The sequence below is a fragment of the Thamnophis elegans genome, chromosome Z (genome assembly GCF_009769535.1).
Source record: "Thamnophis elegans isolate rThaEle1 chromosome Z, rThaEle1.pri, whole genome shotgun sequence".
NCBI classification, from domain to species: domain Eukaryota; kingdom Metazoa; phylum Chordata; class Lepidosauria; order Squamata; family Colubridae; genus Thamnophis; species Thamnophis elegans.
Genome location: NC_045558.1, coordinates 119,035,172 through 119,057,174, shown reverse-complemented (window position 1 = coordinate 119,057,174; position 22,003 = coordinate 119,035,172). Strand labels below are relative to the sequence as shown.

The 22,003-nt window shown below is 44.3% G+C and overlaps 1 protein-coding gene across 1 annotated transcript in view; it reads left to right on the top strand.

Moving 5' to 3' along the window:
- The window catches only part of LMTK3 (lemur tyrosine kinase 3), a 42,100-nt gene that overhangs the window by 12,053 nt on the left and 8,044 nt on the right, over nt 1-22,003 (top strand). Inside the window, exons 8-13 of the mRNA XM_032236260.1 lie at nt 1,498-1,582; nt 1,890-2,011; nt 5,515-5,664; nt 11,905-14,396; nt 15,792-16,162; nt 16,928-17,039. Coding sequence (XP_032092151.1) covers nt 1,498-1,582; nt 1,890-2,011; nt 5,515-5,664; nt 11,905-14,396; nt 15,792-16,162; nt 16,928-17,039 — 3,332 coding nt within the window. The remainder of the gene's footprint in view (nt 1-1,497; nt 1,583-1,889; nt 2,012-5,514; nt 5,665-11,904; nt 14,397-15,791; nt 16,163-16,927; nt 17,040-22,003) is intronic.

The following is a 22,003-nucleotide window of genomic DNA, read 5'->3' as shown; positions in this document are numbered from 1 at the left end:
CTTGCTTGGAAAGCCACTGACTGCTAAACTGGATTCTGAAAATTTTTAACTAAAAGTAGTGCTATGCCATGGCACTACTTTTCCTCCTCCTCCTCCTCCTCCTCCTCCTCCTCCTCCTCCTCCTCCTCCTCCCCCTCCCCCTCCCCCTCCCCCTGCCCCTCCTCCTCCTCCTCCTCCTGTGTTTCTCAACCTTGGCAACTCTAAAATACATGGGCTTCACCTCCCAAAATTCCCCAGTCACCTTGGAGTTAAAGTCTACAGTTCTTAGAGGTGCCAAAATTGAGAAACATTGTTCCTAGTGCATGATCAGCTTTACAATTCAGATTTTTTTAATATATTGCAGTATTCTGCCTTGTTCATTTTGCAAACCAGGATTTGTATACTAAAGGCAGATTTTCATTTACAAATCTTGTCTGTAATGAATACACCAGAGGTGATATTCAGCAGGTTCTCACCAGTTCTGGAGAACCAGTAGCGGAAATTTTGAGTAGTTCAGAGAATTAGGAAATACCACCACTGACGCCCCCATCTATTCTCTGCCTCCCGAGTCCCAGCTGATTGGGAGGGAATGGGGATTTTGCAGTATCCTTCCCTTGCAACACCCACTAAGCCACGCTCACAGAACCAGTAGTAAAAAATTTAAATCCCGCCACTGGAATACATCAAGCAAAGATGTGGGGTTTGGTTGACCCCTTAAACAAAACACCCCTGCTTAGCCCAGGGCTTGGGAATCTGAAGCCTTACGGTATTATTAGAAATAACATCTCCCAACATCCATGAGTTATCTGGAACCTCTATTTCAACAATAAAAGGAGGACCGGGGTTCTGGTTAGAGAACTAGTTTGGTGTAGTGGCTAAGACATCAGGCTAGGAACAAGAGGAATGTGAGTTCTGAGCCTGCTTTGGACATGATGCTAGTTGGGTAACTTTGGGCCTGTCACTCTCCCTCTCAGCTCTAGAAAAAAAGGCAACGGCAAACCACTATTGCAATTTTGCCAAAAAATTTCTAGAGGGATTAATCCAGGAGTCAGTAAAGCCACCAAAATAAATAATCCAATTCTGGTCAATCAGTCAAAGTCCTAGGAAGAGTTAAGAAAATAAACAGGTCACGTAGCAAAATTCTAGGCAACCCCAAACGTTTTAATCCTTTTAAGTTATTGTGAGGATAAAAATATGCCCTCTGAATTTTTGAAGGCAAAATGGGTTACCCTTACCCCCTCCCCCCCAAAAAAACCCTCCCCTGTAACAAAAATATATATATTATCCTCTCTATGTATATTGGGAAAGCTTAACTCAGGAGTATCCAAAGTTGGGAACTTTAAGACTTGTGGACTTCAACTCCCAGAATTCCCCAGCCGGCTGGCTGGGGAATTCTGGGAGTTGAAGTCCACAAGTCTTAAAGTTCCCAACTTTGGACACCCCTGGCTTGATGTAAGAAAGGGTGGGAAATGAGAGTCTCCCTTCTTATCTGACTCAAAATCCTCTTGCCTTCCACAGTGACCTGGCACTTCGGAACTGCTTGCTGACCTCAGATCTCACAGTGAGAGTTGGGGATTATGGCCTGTCACACAACAACTACAAGGTATGAGGTGAAAGTATCTCAAAGAATCTAAGATGGGTCTCAAGTGAGTCTTGGCAATGAGTAGATGTGGCAATTTATTATTTGCAGAACATCCATTATGAGATTTCACCCCCTGTTCTTTTTTAAAGGGAATTATTACGAGCAGTTTAATTTAGAGCAAACTACTATATCATATTGCATGGATATATAGAGGGAACTCTATAATGGGTGTTAGTTGAGAAGCAGAGCATCCAGGGCCCATGAAATGTTGGGAGGTTGAGATGTCTATAACTCAATTTCTATTCTGTACTGTTTATCATTTTTATAGGAAGATTATTACATCACTCCAGATCGGCTCTGGATCCCTTTGCGTTGGGTTGCCCCAGAATTATTGGATGAGATGCATGGAAATCTCATTGTTGTGGATCAGACCAAGGAGAGCAATGTTTGGTGAGTCCTAAGAATGTCCCTTGGACTGAGGAAATTTAATTTGTATTCTTAAGCAAGGATACCCAGTCCATCTGGGTTAAAGCTGAAACAAACATTTCCAAGTCCACAAGGAAATGCTCCCCAGTGTTTGCAAGCATTCATCCAGTGCAGGCCTCCTCAGTAAAACACAATGATGCCACAATGTTAACACATGACGCATTGATGTCAACTTGGAATCCTTGGTGGATTCACTAGCATACAAATAGATTGAATAGATGAACAATAGTGCAAATGTTGAAAAGGCAAACCTTGACTTACAACCATTCATTTAGCAATGATTCAAAGTTGCAATGACACTGAAAAAAGTGACTTACAACCAATCCTCACACTTAAGACCATTGCAGCAACCCCACAGTTAAATGATCAAAGTTTGGGTGCTTAGAATAGAATAGAATAACAGGGTTAGAAAGGACCTTGGAGGTCTTCTAGTCCAACCCCCTGCTTAGGCAGGTAACCCTACACCACTTGGCAAATGGCATGTATTTACAACAGTTGCAGTGTCCCTGGATCTCCATTTGTGATCTTTCTAGACCCTTTCCGAGAAGCAAAGCCAATGGGTGAAGCTTGAGGATCACATGATTTATTCAACAAATGCAGTGATTTGCTTAATACCTGTGGCAAAAAAGATTGTAAAATGGACATGACTCACTTAGCAACTGCCTTGCTTAGCAATGGAAATTCTGAAAGTCCCGATTGTGTTTGTAGGTCGAGGACTAGCTGTATACTAATGCAAATATGTAAGTGATAGTATTTGTATCATTATACAGTTTTTTTTTCATCATTTATCATTTGTCTCCTCCCCCTGCAGAAATCCATGCACTGAACTAGTTATTTTGAGCCACTCATCACAACCCTCTTAGTGACTAATGTTCTTTTATTTAAGCAAGTGATTTTTCACCTTCCCCTTTCTTTTCCTGTTCAGTCATAAACAAGAAGAAAATAGAGTTTAGCAAAGACCACCTTGTAAGCGCTTTGACTGCCGTGTTCTTTTACTCTAAAGAAGACTGCTCCCATGTTTCTGGCCAAATTGACATGTTTGAAATTTTATTATGGCTGCTCCCCAGAGACGGCCGTTGTCTATTTACCAGATGGCTGGCTTACCTGCCAATCTTCTCAGTCTCAACCTCCAAGCTCTGGACTGTCCATAATCACAACACTCCCTTTTCTGAGGAGATGGCATTCGTCCAAAACAAAGGACTGTGTAGCGTTGCTAATCAAGATTAGGGGGCCCTGTGGGAGTCCAGAGAGAGCCCTGGAAATGAAGATGATGTTGGAGGCTGGTGCTTTGCTTTGCAGCATGCCAATTTTCTATTTTTTAATTAAAGCTGTTACTTTAATGTAACCACCCGGGAGAGAAATGTTGCCAAAAGATGTGTGTGTGGACATACTGATGCCCTGATGTACCAGGAGTTTTAAGACCTGGTGCACATGAGGTTTATTTTAGGGTTCTTCCTCATTACACATTCCTGCTGGCCTTTACCAGACACCAGAAAAATATGCTGTTGTCAATTATGCTACTCCCACAGCTTAAATGTGCCTCAGCAACTAGGCTGGGGAGTAAGGTTGTTCTTATAAATATAGAGCAGAAGAGTTTCAAGGCAGTGATGAGTAGATTTCCCTCCCTTCTCACCTGGCAGTACAAAAATCAGCCATCAACTGAGTTCATAATGTGTGGCTGGAAGAGGATGGGAATCTGGAAATGTCTGGTAATGGTAGCTTAGCTGGGATGTGGAAAAAGCACATTTTCCACAAGGATGTTAGATATTCCTAATATATAAAGATAAAGGTAAAGGTTCCCCTCGTATATATGTGCTAATCATTCCCAACTCTAGGGGGCAATGCTCATCTCTGTTTCAAACCCGTGCTGTCCGAATACGTCTCCATGGTCATGTGGCCGGCATGACTAAACACCAAAGCAGTGGTGGGTTCCTACTGGTTAGGAGCAGTTCAGCTGAACCGGTAGTGGTTTGGCAGCCTGGGTCGCTGGAACCAGCAGCAACCCAGGCCTGAAATGCCCCCGAAGTGGTTCTCCAGTTCTACCTACAGCAGCGCCATCTTGTTTTTTGGTTCTGCGCATGCTCAGAACAATTTTCATTGCACATTTTTTTTCATTTTTAAAGTTTTGCGCATGTGCAGATCTATTTATGTGCAAATGCGCACACCGAACAGGCAGTAATGCCAGCAGCAATCCACTCCTGCGTTGAAGGCACACGGAATGCTGTTACCTTCCCACCAAAGGTGGCTCCTATTTTTCTGCTTGCATTTTTACATGCTTTCGATCTGCTAGGTTGGCAGAAACTGGGACAAGTAATGGGAGCTCACTCCGTTACACGGTGCTAGGGATTTGAACCGCCGAACTGCCTACCTTGCTGATCGACAAGCTCAGGATCTTAGGCACTGAGCCACCGCGTCCTAATATCTACAAAAACATATACTGAGAACTGACATTTACGATATATCTTGAACTTGTACTTATAATCCTTGACTTACAACCGACCATTCTAAGTTACTACAGCACTGAAAAAAGTGACCTACGACCAGTCCTTGCACTTATGACCATTACAGCATCTCCATGGACACACAATAAAAAAGCCAACCTGCATGCTGTGCCCCATGGTCATGGGATCACCCATTTGTGACCTTCCCAAAAGGTTTCAACAAACAATGTCAATGAGGCAAGCTGGAGTTGTTTAACAACCATGTGATTCATTTATTAATTGAGATGATTCACTGAGCAACTGTAGCAAAAAATATCATAATATTGGGTGTGACTCATTTGACAACCGTCTTACTTAACAATGGAAATTCTGGTTCCAATTGTTGTCATAATATGAGGACTACCTGCAAATACTGCAGGATCAATACAGTGCTGGAAACAGCTGGCATGACTCAAAGCACCCAGAAATTGTCTACATAGTGCACAAAATAGCTGCCCCTTTCAAATTAATCAAAGAAGTGAAAAGTGTGGTCACACAAACTTGACCACAAAAGAAACTGAACATCTATCTTGTGCTCTCCTTTCAGACCTAAACTGCTGGCAAGATTTGATTCTTTTTCCCAGAATTGATTGGATTGTTCCTGTACTTTTTAAAAGAGAGATATACAGCTTTCTCCCAAGACTGTTAAACACGCATTTGAGAAAGAGGTGTAATGCTCTTCCCGAAGATTGGGAATCCATGGAAATGAGAGTCTCAGCATTTCCCAAACTATATCTGAGGCATTCGGGAGATGTATTTTAATTTCTGTAACTGCCCATCTCAGTCAATGACTCTGAGCAACTTACATTCCCAAAAACGTATATTACAATTAGGGCATGCCCACAACTGCCTCCAACAGCTGATAGGAGCTGAAGAAATCCCAGCCCCTGGATCATTATTGCCAGCATTATAATTGAGGCGTTGTAATTTATTCACACAGCAAAGAGGATTTTCCCCTCCGTCTTGATCTCTATGTGTTCTTTTCAGGTCAATGGGGGTGACCATCTGGGAACTGTTTGAATTCGGCTCCCAGCCTTACCGGCATCTTTCCGACGAGGAGGTGCTGACTTTTGTCATCAAGGAACAGCAGATGAAATTGGCCAAACCTCGCCTTAAGCTTCCTTATTCAGACTATTGGTAAGTTCTTCTTCCTTAGGCCAACAAATCCTTCACCCACCAATTGGGATGCCATCAGCCCAGGCCCCTTCCAGAGACATCCAGTAGAAGCCACATGTTCTGACCCAGCTCCCCAAACACGACAAACCTTCTATAGTGAAATCAACGATTCCTTTATTAGGAGCACCAGCAGCTGCCACAAAAAGTTTCTCTCACCGCAGGCTAACAGGTCTGTCCAGCAGAGAGATGAATAGTTGTCTGCCACATCTATTCATCTCTGCTCCCTGCCTTTTATCCCCAGAGCTAGGGTGGGGCTTCCCTAGCAGCAGTGGCTCTTCCTTCCCGAGGATCGGCCCATGGATTTCCATTGCTCTCCTCTCCTCTGTCTTCTGCGCATCCGTGTGTCAGGCACTGGACCCAGCTGTTCCTCCTCTTCCTCATCAGCCACCTCCAGACCTGGGGACTGTTGACTCTCCATCTGAGGGCTGACGGACTCCACCTCTGTCTCTCTCTGACAGCTCCATCCCCTCTTCCCTCTCAGACCTCTCAGGTTGCCTTGATGCTGATCCTGATTCCCTCGCCTCCTCCTCATCTAATTCGGCTTCTGGAGGGGCCGGCAGCTGTCAGGCCACAACACCACAATGAAATCACAAGAGCTATTACGCCATTGTGCAAATGATGTGCGTACAGGTAGTCCTTGAGGTGCAACTGGTCATTTATACTAATGTTCGAAGTTATGAGGGACCTTATCAAAAGGTACTTTGAACCCCCAGTTCCAAAGCTCTCCCCAGAGTCATGTGACTGTATTTTGGGCATTTAGCAACCATCCACATTTACAGCTGTTTGTAGTATTCCTTAGTAAAATGGCAACGATATACAGTGGTTTCTGCCAAGAATTGGTTTTTACTTCCAATTTCCAGCAAAAACACCCCACAGAGATCAATAGGTTTGCTTGATGACCACAGCACTTGCTCAACAACTGCAGGGTCACTTAATGACTGCCTGAAGAAAAGGCCATAAAAATGGGCCAGTCACATAAAAATGGTGAGCCATTTTACGACTGTCGTGACTTATGACTGTAATGGAGAGGATCCATTATGGCTGAAATTCAAGGATTACATATCCCAAAGGGTTTTTTTTTTCAAACGGCAACTGGACTTTGTTTTTCCTTGAAGATGTTTCGCTTCTCATCCAAGAACTGAGAACTTCTTGGATGAGAAGCAAAATGTCTTCCAGGAAAGACAAAGTCCAGTTGGCTTTTGAAAAAGCCCCTTTGGGACAACCATGACCTAGATAACTGAGAATTTCCATAGACATCAAAGACTACCTGTATACACAATTTGCATCATTTGTATCAAGACACCTTGGCATACATGGCTTCATTTGCCCAACCCACCCCATCTTCCCCCTTGCAGATGTCCCCATCCCCTTCATCCTGGACAGACTCTATTGAGGTTTCATGGACAGTTTGTGATCTGGGATGTTATCCCTAAACTTTATGATGCTCGCCTTAGCATTCTTATTTCTCCTAATGTTCTTCCATTCTCCCTTCTCTGTATTCCTCTGACTCTTCCTCTATCCACCCATTTCTCTCTCTGCACTGTCAGTCTGGCCAGACTTTCTTCAGCTATGACCTCTCTTTCCATTTTTTCCCCCCTTCCCTGTCCTTTCTGGCTCGTGCTAGCTAATTCAGGGGTCCCCAACCTCAGGTCTGTGGACCGGCACCAGGTTATGGCCTGCCATGCAAATTGGGCCACACAAACAAGTGAAACCCCATCCACGGCATGCAGGCAGTACACAATCCCCCCCACTTCCTATTCATAGAAAAACCTTGGAACCAGTGGAACCAGTCCCAGGTGCCCAAAAGGTTGGGGGCCTCTGAGCTAATTGATTGTCTGCAGCTTTCTATTTCTGTCAGTAATTGCCTAAGATGCTTTCCAGTTTAATATTTTATTGAGTTATAAAATATTGTAAAATACAAAATACAAAGTAAATAGAAAAGCAGTGGGTAGGAAAAGGGGGAAGAGAGGCGGTAGAAGATGATAAGAAAAGAAAAAGGAGCATTGACATCCAACTCTCTGTTGCAGCAACATAAGGCATTAACATCAAGTCACAATTTTTTGCTTTTTCTTAATGATATGTACAAGCCATTTTTGTAAAGTTCTATCAGTCTACTCAGTAAAACCCAAAATCAAAGTTTTATTATTTTCCACTTCAAGTACGAAGTTCAGGAGAGGTCTCCAAGCGGAAATAAAAGTATTTATGTTCTTTTCTTTAATCAGAGTAGTCAATTTCTATTTCAGTCAGTAATTGTCTAAGATGTTTATCTGGGCTGAGGAGTTCCTTTCCGGTATTTTAAATATTTTTCTAGTAGTAATATTATCATTTTTAATATCTCATCATAACATATTGTGCAATCCTATAAAAAAATAGGAAAGGAAGAATGCAGTAAAACAATATAAAAGGAGAATTTTTTAAAAAGTCATTCTTTCTGTTGCAAATATTTTTTTTTAACCCAGAAACAAATCAATCTTTTTTTGTGGCACAGAGACCTATTTTGATACAGATGGCATGCAAGCATGCAGTGTTTGTGAAGAACCCCCAATCAGAATCTGGTATCTAAATTTACAGGACTTATAGACTATTGTAATCAACCATATATGAGTACCATGTAACTCACTAAATTTGAAATTTGACTTGATATAAAAACACATAATAATTACATATTAAAGACAAGATTGTTCATTATAAAACCACCATATACACTGGGGGGTGGGGTCAAACATTCCAAAACATTATTAAAAAATCTTTATTCAGCCAGAGGGATAGTCATAGCTGAAGGTCAATGCAATTTTAAGGCATGCCCTTCATTTTAAAATTAAAATTTTAAATGGGTAAAAAGCAACAGGACAGGGGAAGTAGTGTGGTCTATGCAATTGCAGATTGGACTACAATTGGACTGGGTTCAAGGCCATACAAAGTCCTTGGATGACTTTGCATCAATCACTTTCTCTCAACATAATCTATCTCACAATGTTGTTGTGGGGAAAAATGGAGGATGGGGTGTGATGTACATCGTACCTCGAATTCCTGGATGAAAAATCCTGGGATATAAATTATACAAATTAAATAAAAGTGTGATGCTTGACATAAAAAGAACTAAGTAATTTTGTAGCCTTTTCCCTTTCTATTTTAAATACTTTCTGTTTTAAAATGGAACTCTATTTATTCTCCCTTTCCATTGGTAGAATGCACCTGTTTTGTTTTGTTTTTACAAATATTTCATTTTATTTCCAAAGTTAAAATACAAAACAAAGGGGGGGGGGGAGAAACCTAACAACCATCAAATGCTAATAATAAAAAAATCTGTGTACAAAAATATAACTAATGATAAGTATATAATCTATAATGACGTTAAATGTAAAAAGTCCATCCTGGTTGAATGCTGAAAAATTTATCAAAAATATCAGATGCATTCTCCTTCTCTTATAATACAGGTCAATAAATAATTATAAACTTTCCAATCTACATAAAAGCAGTTAGACTTATATACCGCTTCATAGAGCTTTCAGACCTCTCTAAGCGGTTTACAGAGTCAGCATATTGCCCCCAACAATCCGGGTCCTCATTTTACCCACCTCGGAAGGATGGAAGGCTGAGTCAACCTTGAGCCGGTGAGATTTGAACAGCCGAACTGCAGAACTGCAGTCAGCTGAAGTAGCCTGCAGTGCTGCACTCTAACCACTGCGCCACCTCGGCTCAGGTAATCCCAAAAGTAAAACTAATTTTCAAACCCAGTGGATTGCACCTTTTTATGGACCATCTTCTCTCAAAGGATCAATTTGATCTCCACCTTTAAGATTGCTATGGAATATGTTCTATGCTTATGTGTTTTTCTAGTGAGGGCCAAAGGACAGGCCTAATGACATAATTATACACACGCTGTCATTTTACATCCTGGCATCAAGTGTCGCTGTAAGGGCAGTGTTTGCCTGGTGGTGTCATTTGGGTCCTCAGAGTTTGCTGTGGGCACTGCTGGTGCTGCTACCCTAAAAGAAATCCTTCTAGATGAGAAATTGAGCCTTTGCTTTCCATTAGGAAGTTTATGCTCTGCCATCTGTAAGGAGGGCTCCTGTCAGAAACCCTGAAGAGATGCTGTGAGACTTCACAACAGGTTTAACTAGGTCAATAAAAGATAGAACAATGTTTGTGCCACACACTAAGCTTCATTACAAATAACCTTGTCCAGGTTCTTTTTATTTTAAGAGCTTAACACGTTATGTGAACGCTGCCCATTTAGATGGTTTATGATTCAGTGTCTTTTCAATAGATTTATGATTTAGGGCACTCCATATAAGGCTACCCTTGAAGAGTATCTGGTGCAGAATACAGCTGCAAGGGCAATTCTGGGTGTCCCAAGGACTGTGATTGTCACACCTCTGCTGTGTGAGCTGTATTGGGTGCCAGTTTACTTCCGAGTCCAAGTCAAGGTGTTGGTTATCACTTTTAAAGCCCTTCATAGCATGGGAACAGGTTACCTGAGGAACCATTTTGTCCCACTCACGTTGTCTGTCCCATCCAGTCAGGCATGGAGGTTATGTTATGGTTTAGGAAGAAAGACTTTCTGCTGTTACCCTTGCCCTATGGAATATTCTCTTTCCAAAAGTGAGGCTGGTCTCCATTTTTTCTGGCATTTCAAAAGAGTATGAAGTCCTGGCACTGCCAACTCACATGGTATGATGGAAGCAACAGCTGAAGGAAAGGAGGCCTCAACTGGAGTGGGGATGGGTTAAAAGACATTCCAGCTTAGAGTCCACTGGAGGAAGAAATATTTGAAGTCAATATTTCTGCCATTTCCGGTCTGGTGAATTTTTTGAAATTGGTGATCATTGACGCATCCTTGGAACATTTCCAGTCCTTTGCATCTGACACATTCAAGAGCATACTTGCAACCTTGGTGATGGTTGGTGCCTCAAGGGCACCCCTTCTGCCTTTTAACTTATCTCTTGCTTTTAATTGTTTCTCATCCCATTTTAATTCTATTTTCATTGTTATCTTTTCATAACAGAACATATCATTATATATCATAGTTTTATGATTTTTATCTGTCAGCTGCCAAGAATCCCTTAGATAGTGAGCTGGGTAGTGCCTAAATCTGATAGATAGATAGATAGATAGATAGATAGATAGATAGATAGATAGATAGATAGATAGATAGATAGATAGATAGATAGATAGATGATAGATGGGTGGGTGGGTGGATGGATGGATGGATGGAGGGATGGGGTCAATCCAGAAAAAATGATTCAGTAAATAAGTAGTGCATTGTGTGAATGCAATCCATGTGTAACACCTAAAAACATTGAATTACAATATTCATCTTCTTGTGATTTAGGGGAGATAGACCACACTTCTATAGATACCAGTTTGAATTCTAGAAACATTGAGTGTAAGAGGGGAAAGGGAACTTGAAGAAGTAGTCCAACAATGTATCTGGTGTGGGAATCCACCATAATAATTAGTGTTGTCTGCAGGTGAAAGTTTCTGTGGATTGGCAAAGGACTAGGGTTGCCCATAGAATGTACCGAGATGCAGCAATGATGCTTACTTCACTCTGATCTTCTTGCTCCTTCTTCCCTTCCCCCCCACAAGGTTTACTATTGATTTCTGCATTTCCACCGGATCCCCATTTGCTCTATCTTTAGGTTGGGGCATGCTCCTCTTAATAGGATTAGATAGGCCAATGATTTAATACCATATACTGTATAGTAGCTCTCCTATGTTAGAACAATTCTCCAAGATATATAAATGATCTACATTTCCAGCTGTTCTATGCCTCAACCATTTTGCTCTCCTGATGTCACAGCCATTCTCCTTTCATTCTTGGACTGTTTTTCCCATCTTCTTGGACTCCTGAATGACTTCAGAATGGTATTTTTATATGCTCTGCTTCACTTTTTACTAGTTGACTCTTCCTCCCTACTTTCTATTGCTGTAATAGTCAAGCTCTTTCTAATTTTGCATATCTGTTTCTACCTTCGCTTTTCCTTTTGCTACTCTGTAGGGTGTCTAATTCTTCCTCTTTTTCCAACTCTTCTTTTGCAACACTTTTTTTGCTTCGTTTTAAATGTTCCCAATCCCTGCTGCCCACCCTTAGCTGTCCTTTCAGGCTATCTTCCCACAACTGTGTTTTTTCCACCCTATTTCTGCCTGTTTTTCCGACTGTTCCTCTATCCTCCCTCCAACCCTGCCCCACTGCAGGTATGAGGTGATGCAATCATGCTGGCTACCAGCTTTTCACCGCCCAACTATGGAAGAGCTACACTTGCAGGTGAGCTACCTGTTGAATGAGCGCTCCAATGCTCAGGCAGAGGAGAGTTTTGAGTGGCGTTGGAGTGCCCTGAAACCCATGCGTTCCTCTTCCCCACCGCCGGCCTCCTCTTCTTCAGCACGTCATCACTGCCCATCAGAAGAGATCTCAGCCTACCCACTCCTGGATGGATTCCATGGTGGAGACATGGATGACATCCTGACCGTGACTGAAAGCAGTGGAGGGCTGAACTTTGAGTATATGTGGGAGAAGGCCCGGCTGGGGCGATGGAAGGGCCCTGCCTCAGCACCACCCGAATACCCCTCCAGTAATGGTGGGCTAGCTGTGCCTGGCAGCAACTCTTTCTATGAACAGGCAGTGCACCGTGGGCACAGTCTGGAGACGCCCAGCATTGTGCCTGTAATCAGCGCCCGCAGCCCTTCTGTCAGCAGTGAATATTACATTCGCCTGGAGGACCACGGTAGTGGCGAAGGGCCAGTCTGTGCCCCCAGCCCTGGTTCGGCATCACAGCCCCTCTTCCCTTCTGATTGGGATTGCCACAATGCCCCTCTTCGTCCGCCTGAGCAGTCCAATACTAACCCTTTCTTGACTGGGGGCAGCGGTGAAAGCAATCCTTTCCGTGTCGATGGCGAAATCCAAGAGACGTCACTGACAGAGACACCAACCACAGAAAGTGAAGCGTTCCTTGCAGAATCCTTGCTTACTGTGTATCGTGAATTGGAGGATCAGCAGCGTAGCTGGGATGCTGAAATGATGGAAGAACGAGGAGCAGGGGAGACGCTTGCTGGGGACCCCTCAGAGTTCCAGGGGTCACCTTCCTGGGAGCAGGAACCTTCTCTGATGGAGGACCACAGTTCTGGCAGTAGCACTGATGATGGTGGAAGCAGCATTGGAGGAGGGCGGCGCAAACTTCTGCCCTGTCCCCTGTGCACTCGGGCCCGTTGCACATGTGCCATCCCTCGAGGGGATGTGGTAAGCAGTTGGAGCAACCATGGCCCACCTTTGAGGCGCCCTCACCGGGATAGCTATGGCACTGAGGATGACTCCTCACTCAAAGTGGAGCGGGGCTCCCTATCTGACTGTTCTATAGTACCCCCTAAAGACTGTGATGGAGATACTGGGGAGCACAGTGAATTTTATGACCCACTTATGGGCACAGCTGTGAAGACCTATGAACTTCAAGATTACCCAAAGCAGAGAAGTGGGGGAAATATCCGTCCACCTGGGTCGCCCTTTCCAACTATGTCATCCGGGTGCTGCAATGTGATTGTACCTGTAGAGATACCACCATTATCTACTCTAGCTGAGACTAACGATGAGGAGACTATTGCAATCCTCCCAGAAGCTGTTGATGGATTTTCAGCTGGCCCTGTGACCCTGAGCCTCTCCCCGGCAGCACCTGATCGGCAAAGAGGAACTCTAGACTCGGTAGATTCCTTGGACATTCCTTCTAATACCAGTTCCTCAGATGTCTGCAGCCCAGCCTCCCATTACTCCTCCCCAGGACAAAAATTTGGGGACAGTGGTTATGAAACAGAGAGCACTTTTTCACCTGAGTTTATATTTAAAGAGGAATCCCCTCCCTCACCTTCTGGAGAAGAGGAAGAAATAGAAGCAGAAGATGACCCTGGCAAACTGCCAGCAACGCCCATCTCTCAGTCCACTAGCGACCTTACACTCTCAGTGAGTGAGGAAGGGACTGAACTTGAAGAAGAGGTAGTAGGCCGGAGCTTGGGCCTTACAACCCCTCACCGTGATTCTGCTTACTTCTCTGATGGGGAGACCGAATCCTCTGAGGCACCAGTTGTAACCAGAACTGAAGAAGAAAAGCCTCCAGAGAAGACAATAGTAGAGGGAGGCTTTGTGGTTCAGGTGTGCAAAGAACAGTTGTTGGTCACACTGCAGGAGAATGTCACACGGAATCTACTCTGTAGTCAGAAGATGTCAAAATTGGGCTTTTCACCAATTGCCTCCTTAAAAGATAAGGCTATTATCAAGCTTTGGAGCCTGGAGCCAGAAAAGACACAGCAAACTGGGGAAGAGGAAGAGAAGGAAAGAGGAGGAGAAGAAAAGGAAGAAAGAGAGGAAGAAGAGAATGAGGGGAAAAGCCACCTTGAGGAAACAGTGCATTTCCAGTGGTCAGAAAGTGTGGAAGATAAAGCAGAAGAAGAGGAGGAGACGAAAGAAGAAAAACAGCAACAGAAGGAAGGAACTGGAAAATCTGAAGAGAGGCAGCTTGAATGGAAAGAAGAAGGAAAGAAAGAAAGAGAGAAAGCTATCCATACTGAGATCCAAAGTGAACCCATGGCCAACGTGGAACAATCACAAGATCCTCAGGAGAACACTTGTGTAGCAAATGACCAGCTTAAAAAGGAGCAAGAGCTTGCAGTCCCTGTGAATCAAGCCAGTGAAGATATCAAAGGTAAAATTCTACAATCTACCATTCAGGGTGACAGTAACAGGAAGAAGAGGGTGTTCGTGTAAGAAATGGGATGGAAAAACATCCACAGGGCTTAAAATTACAGAGGTTGAGAATCACTGATTTAATGGGAAAGTGGCAGAGACCAAGCATGCTGTGGTGGAAAAAGTGGTAGGGAGAATTCAAGAGGATGATTTAATTCACACTATTAAATCCCCAACACTTTAATATGCAGTTCATATTAAAAGGGGCAGAGCTTTGATGGCACCATTGCAACTCCCATTATGTCTTACATTACTGCTTCCCATCGATGTCCCTGGCAGTGGTTCTCTGAAGTAGGATCAGTGTCCCATTAGGTCCTCTCCTAAGCTTCAAAATAAAATCTTAAATGAAGGGAACAGTTAATAAAGTCTTTCTCCAACCGGGGACACCGAATAAGATTTGTTATTTCTATCTTTTTTAATGTATTATTATTTTATTTTATATTTTATTTTATTTTATCTTTATTTATTCAATTTTTATAGCTGCCTAACCCAACCAAGTGACTCTGGGTGACTTACAATTTGATCCAATGGTCCAGTTTCATTTTACTAGTACTACTAGTACTACTATTAGTAGTAGTACTACTACTACTTCTTCTTCTTCTTCTTCTTCTTCTTCTTCTTCTTCTTCTTCTTCTTCTTCTTCCTCCTCCTCCTCCTCCTCCTCTTTCTCCTCCTCCTCCTTTGCTATAAAACTTTGCTCCCCTTTAGACTCACAAACACAATCCACAGCCTTGCAAACAACTTTTTTTGTGTGTGTGGAGGAATGTTCTGCTAATAAATGTATTTTTTTAAATAAAAAAATATCTAATTTTGAAGAGGGTGGATTTATAGGCAGTCACAAACAGTAAAAAAAAAACAATTTGGGGGTCTAGATTCTTTTAGCTGCTTTATTAATCCAACCGTGATCAACATAGTTTGAGCCATAGTGTTAGATGGAAAATGGTAATTAGCTACAGAAATTATCACAAATGTGTTCTGCTGTCAACTTTTCCATGGATACTATTATTTGCAGGCCAGGATATTTTAGTAATCAAATTAGAGTAAACTATTCATTCATTTTGAATTGATACATGTGGCAGGTCATATCAGGTTACATGTGGGAAAAAAATACAAAAAATGTTCTTTTAGTGAAATAATACATTCTCTTCCTTCCTTTCTCCCTCTATCTCTGTGTCTCCCCTTCCTCTCTCTCTCTCTCTCTCCCTCTCCCTCTCTCTCTCTCTTTCATTCCAACTCTTTTATTCTTGACTGGTTTCCATTTTATTTGTCCTTCTTGACATTGGACTATTGGCTCTTCCATCACTTTCCTTTCTCCTGGCAATCCTCACCTTTGACTTCTAACCTTTGCCTCCAGCCAAGGTATCCCGTTTGTCTCTGTCACTGCCACCACTGGCTTTGCAGACGTTTCCCCCACCTGGCGGAGCAAGGAAAGGACCATTTTGGGAAGGAACCGCTTTGGGGGAGGGTCCAGCTCTGGGTGGGAGAGAGGCTTCCCTAGGAGCAGAAGAGGAAGAGGAAGAGGATGCTGAAGAAGATGAGGAAGGAGGCTTGGCTGGAAGCGGAGGGAGGGGCGTGCCCATTGTGGTGAGTGAAAGCGATGATGCCCGCAACTTGCGTGGTCTTCTCAAGTCACCCCGCTCAGCGGAAGAGGCAGCGGCTGAGTTGGACCGCAAGCGGAAGATGGTCTCCTTCTTTGATGATGTCACCGTCTACCTCTTTGATCAGGTGAGTTATGAGGAGGTGAAGGATGGAGAGGATGAAAGTTGATTCACAGTAACATGAAGAAGGAATTTAATAGTCCATTTAGAGACATTGTCTCTTCTTTCATATATCCTGGGTCTCATGTGTCTCTTATCTTCTGATCTCTGCAGTGGTGGGATTCAAATAATTTAACAACCGGTTCGCTGCCCTAATGATTTCTTCCAACAAACAGTTTAGCAAACTGCTCAGACAGTTAACAACCGGTTCTCCCAAAGTGGTGCGAAGTGGCTGAATCCCACCACTGGGTCTCTGGGTTGATTTCTCCCCACCCTTTGAATTCTCTGCCAATGCAGACAATACATATTTCCTTTTGGGTCTTGCTTAATCCCAGCCATGATGTCCTTTCATGTCTTCTTATAGAAACAGCCAATGATCTGTGGATAATAGGTTTTCTCTCCAGAAGTTGGATGCCTTTGATCTATTCTAATAGCTGAAAGGATTCATGCATATTTGCATAATGATGACATGCAATACGAAGGCTCTTTTTTCTCTTGTAGTTTACATCAATGGCTGAAGACCCTGAAAACCCCAGGGTTTCTTCCAGTTCACACCCTGCTAGTCTTATCTCTCTTCCCACCCCACGATTTAAACAGTCGACTGCTAAACCTTTGCATTCTGATAAATGATTTTCCTTTCTTACTTATTTGATTGAACTGTGCCGCAGTCCAGAGGGACTTTAGATGGATAATTGAAAGGAATTTTAATTTCTGTCCATGTTTATATATATAGGAGACACCAACCAATGAACTGAGTTCCCAAGGAGCCCCCGATGGTGATGCCCCTTCTCCTGGCTCAGCAGCCGAACCGGGACTTGATGCATTCCCACCAGCTGATGGCTTCAGTGAGTACTGAAACAAACCAGAAATATATCCTCTCTCTAGCAGCCTTAAATGCAGGGGTGGGCTGCTACGGGTTAGCCCAGGTTCAGGAAAACCCATAGCTAATGTTATGTCCAGTTCAGAGAACTTCCAAATCCCACCCCTGGCTCTCCCTGGCCACCCCACCCATCCTGCCCATTCCAGAAGTCTCCACGCAGCCCGTTTTGGATGCGAGGTAAGTGTGGAGGGAGGGGGAAACATGGGCTTCCTGGAAGTTCTGGAAGGCCAGAAACAGGCCCGTTTCCGGCCTCCAGAGCATGGGAGAAGTAGTTTTCATCCTTGCAGAGGTTTGAAGAAAGCCTCCAGAGCAATGTTCCCTCTAAGCTGTGCGGCTGCGCAGCCACGCATGTGGTTTCCAACTGCCGCGTAGTGTCATGTATTTGCAGGACATGAACTGCAGAGTGGCCATGGAATTGCGATAGAAACCCCCTCCAGCTAAACCTTTCCTACCATACGTACCTTGCCGAGCAGGTGGCCTTTGCTGTAGGAGTCTTAACTCTTGAAGTGCAGGGCAGCAAAGTGACTGGTTGAGGTGGCTCGGGTTTCCTGGAATAACTATTTTACACTATACTATTGGGACTTAAAGGTTAAAGGTTTAAAGGTTTATTGCACTTGTATGCCGCCCTATTCCCGGAGGGACTCAGGGCGGCTAACAAACCGAAGGGGAAGGGAATAACACAGACAAAAACAATAAAAACAGATAAACAAAAAATAGAAACAATTTAAAAGCAGTCAACAGCCACACAAATTCGAGTGGGGATGGGAACTCATCAGCTCCAGGCCTGTTGGAACAGCCAGGTTTTGACAGCTTTGCGGAAAGCCTGAAGGGTGGAGAGGGTCTGAATCTCCATGGGGAGATCGTTCCAGAGGGCCGGAGCAGCCACAGAGAAGGCCCTCCTCCGGGTGGTCGACAATCGGCATTGGCCGGCAGATGGAATTCGAAGGAGGCCTAGTCTGTGGGATCTGATAGGTCTTTGGGAGGTAATTGGCAGCAGGCAGTCTCTCAAGTAACCAGGTCCAATACCATGAAGGGCTTTATAAGTGATGACTAGCACCTTGAAGCGTATCCGGAGACCAATAGGCAGCCAGTGCAGCTCGCGGAGGATAGGTGTAACGTGGGTGTACCGAGGTGCACCCACAATCGCTCGCGCGGCTGCATACTGGACAAGCTGGAGTCTCCGAATGCTCTTCAAGGGCTGCCCCATGTAGAGCGCATTGCAGTAGTCCAGTCTTGAGGTCACAAGGGCATGAGTGACTGTTGCAAGAGCCTCCCGGTTCAGGTAGGGACACAATTGGTGCACCAGGCGAACCTGGGCAAATGCCCCCCTGGTCACAGCCGACAAATGATGCTCTAACGTCAGCTGTGGGTCCAGGAGGACTCCCAGATTGCAAACCCTGTCTGAGGAGCGTATAATTTCACCCCCCAGCCTGAGAGATGGAATACATGGCCAATTGTTGGGAGGGAAAAACACAAGCCACTCGGTCTTGTCTGGATTGAGTGCAAGCTTGTTTACCCCCATCCAGACTCTAACAGCCTCCAGGCACTGACACATCACGTCAACCGCTTCACTGAGTTGGCATGGGGCGGACAGATACAGCTGTGTATCATCTGCGTACTGGTGATATTTTATCCTGTGCCGCCGAATGATCTCACCCAGTGGCTTCATGTAGATGTTAAACAGGAGGGGGGACAGGACCGAACCCTGCGGCACCCCATACTTAAGGGGCCTAGGGGTCGACCTCTGCCCTCCAACTAACACCGACTGCGACCTGTCCGAGAGGTAGGAGGAGAACCACCGAAGGACGGTGCCTCCCATCCCCACCTCTCGCAACCGTCGCAGAAGGATACCATGGTCGATGGTATCGAAGGCCGCTGAGAGGTCAAGGAGCACTAGGACGGAGGCATGACCCCCGTCCCTGGCTCTCCAGAGATCATCGGTCAGTGCGACCAAAGCAGTTTCCATGCTGTAGCCAGGCCTGAATCCAGACTGAAAGGAGTCTAGATAATCGGTCTCATCCAAGGACTGCCGGAGCTGAGAGGCCACCACTTTCTCAACAACCTTCCCAACAAAAGGGAGGTTGGAGAGTGGACGATAGTTATTTAGAATGGCTGGATCCAAAGACAGCTTCTTCAGGAGGGGTCTCACCACCGCCGCCTTTAAGGGGGGGGGAAAGAACCCCTCCCGAAGGGAGGCGGTAACTATTGCCTGGATCCAGCCCCGTGTCACCTCCCTGCTATTCGCGACCAGCCAGGAGGGGCACGGGTCCAGCGCACACGTGGAGGCACTCACTGCTCCCATGGCCTTGTCCACTTCCTCAGTGGTAACAAGTTGAAAATCAATCCATAGATGCCGCTCAAGACCCACCCCCGGTACCTCGGCTGGCTCTGCACAATTGGAGTCCAGGTCTGTCCGAAGCCGAGCAACTTTATCCGCGAGAAATTGGACAAATTTCTCAGCTCTACCTCGTAAAGGGTTTCCCATATCCCTCCCTTTCAGGAGGGAGCGGGTTATCCTGAACAAGGCGGCTGGGCGCGACTCAGCGGATGCAATCAGAGAGGCAATATAGGTGTTTTTAGAAGTCCAAATTGCCAGAAGGTAAGCTCTGATGCAGGCTTTTTACAGTGCTCGGTCTGACTCGAATTTACTGGACCTCCAGCAGCACTCTAGGTGTCTCTTTCGGCGTTTCATCTCCCGGAGATCCTCAATGAACCAAGGAGCCCTCCTGGATCCACTGCCTCAGATCGGCCGTAAAGGCGCAATCCGGTTAAGAGCCTCGGTCGCTGCTGAGTTCCAAGCAGCAACCAAGGTCTCTACTGGACTGTGGACGAGAGTATCAGGCACAACGCCAAGCGCAGTCTGAAAGCCCTGAGGGTCCATAAGGCTGAGTATTTGGTGCAGCTTAGAGGGAACATTGCCCAGTTACTGGCGGGGTTGCAAACCAACCCCTCTGCCAGAGCGGAGGGAAGCATGCAACGCGATGCAACAAGCATGTCATGCAAAACCATCACATGCAAATGGATAACAGGATGTTTTGCTACGGGCCGCCTGGCGATAGCAGACACTTCCGCTCCATCCTCACCTCCTCTCGGACTCCCTCCGCCTCCTCCTGAGGCACTGAAGTGCTGCTACCTCTTTTGCTGCTGCTGGCTGCGGCCACTGACGCTGGGGGGGACATGGTGCCGACTGGGAGGCCTCTCAGCGGTGGTGCATTATCCCGTCAAGGTGAGCCAACGAGCGCCACCCAAATGGCTGCATCGGGGCTGGCAGCCCAGCGGCCAAAAGGCAGTAGCCTTCGGTACCTCCATCAATTTGAGGGCTCTCCGGCCACTGCAGCAAGGGCTGCCCGCACCACAAGGAGAAGCAGCGCGGCATTTGCCCCGCAGACTCGGCGGCTTCGCCTGGTCATGTGACATCATGCTTTGTGACCACATTGCTGAGTGATAAAAATTCCAGTCCCACACTGTTGTAATGAAGGAGTACCTATATTTTATAACTCATTGAGATTTTCAAGTCATTGAGAATATTTTTGCTTTTAATCTAATTAAACTTCCTATCTGTCAGTTTAAATTAGTGAATTCCATAGTTAAATCATTTGGAGCAAACTAAAATCACTACTTTAAACAAAAGGAAGATTTTTTTCCTCTTATTTGGTATGGTAGAGCCATTTTAACAATCTATATTTGCAAGTAATATGGAGTTTGTAGGAGGAGTAAGATTTGAAAAAAGTGTGGCTAAAGTATTTTTCACTTCATTTTTTTAGAGTTTTGGATAATGCAATTTCCTATTCTGTTTAGCTATTCATTATTAGAATGTACTTTTTCCAATAGCAAGCAACTTCTGTGTGAGCATTCATGGAAAAAAATAAGATTTTATGAGTCAAATTATTTTTTCATATTAAAAATAATAAAATGTAATGTTTTGCAATTTTGGGTCACTAGTTACTATCACTAGTTATATGCAGAATTGTTTCCTAGAGTTCAGTAGTAGTAGGTTACTGAAACCACCTGTATAGAGAGGAACAAATTGCCACAAATTTTTAAACAATCAGCAAGCATTGTTGAACATACAGGCAATAAATCCTTGAGTTTACAAATTAATGATGGAAGAAAACTGTTTGATGTGAATGAGACTTTATGAATGGGGATTTTAATCATTTTACTCATTTAAAAAAGCAAATTGCATATAATACATTCACAGAAGCATACAGTATATACAAAACTTTCGCAACTGAATGTGAACTCATTAAAATGAAGTATTTCAAACATTTACTTTTTTAATATTACTGGTATTAAGTGCCATTTATATATTCATTTCAAAGCTCTTTTTTATTTAATCCAAAATGAATTTGAAAAGATAATTGTAGTGAGTTTGCTTTTGAACAAACTTGCAGTATTATAAGTGATACTGATATATAACACTTTTAATTAAGCGGGTACCTTGAATAAACATAACTTTGAATTTCAAATAACACTGATTTCGTTGTTGTCTTGGGTGACATCTGTGAAAAAAATTCAGGTGCTCAGGAATGAAAATGTGCCATTCAAACACTATAGTTTTCTGCCCACACTGAAAAAAAAATTGAGGAAACATTGTTCCAGAGCCTGGGGAGGGTGAAAATGCCCCTCTGCCCATGGTGCAGGAGGCCAACTAGGCCATGCCCACCATAGTCACGCCCACCCAGCAACTGGGCAGAGAACCCATTGCTGAAATTTTTGAAGTCCATCCCTGCTTAAATGTCAAATAGGAGATGGGTCAATCCAGCTACACAGTCAGAGTGGAAGAAGGCTGAGCTATCCAAGTGCTTTTGATGAGAAAGTGGTATGCGAAATAAGTTGGAGTAAAAGATCAGGTTTTAGGAAAGAACAGGTTTGTGGTCAAGCTGATTGTCAGATATAGGAAGAGTAGACTGATGAAGACTGGACAAA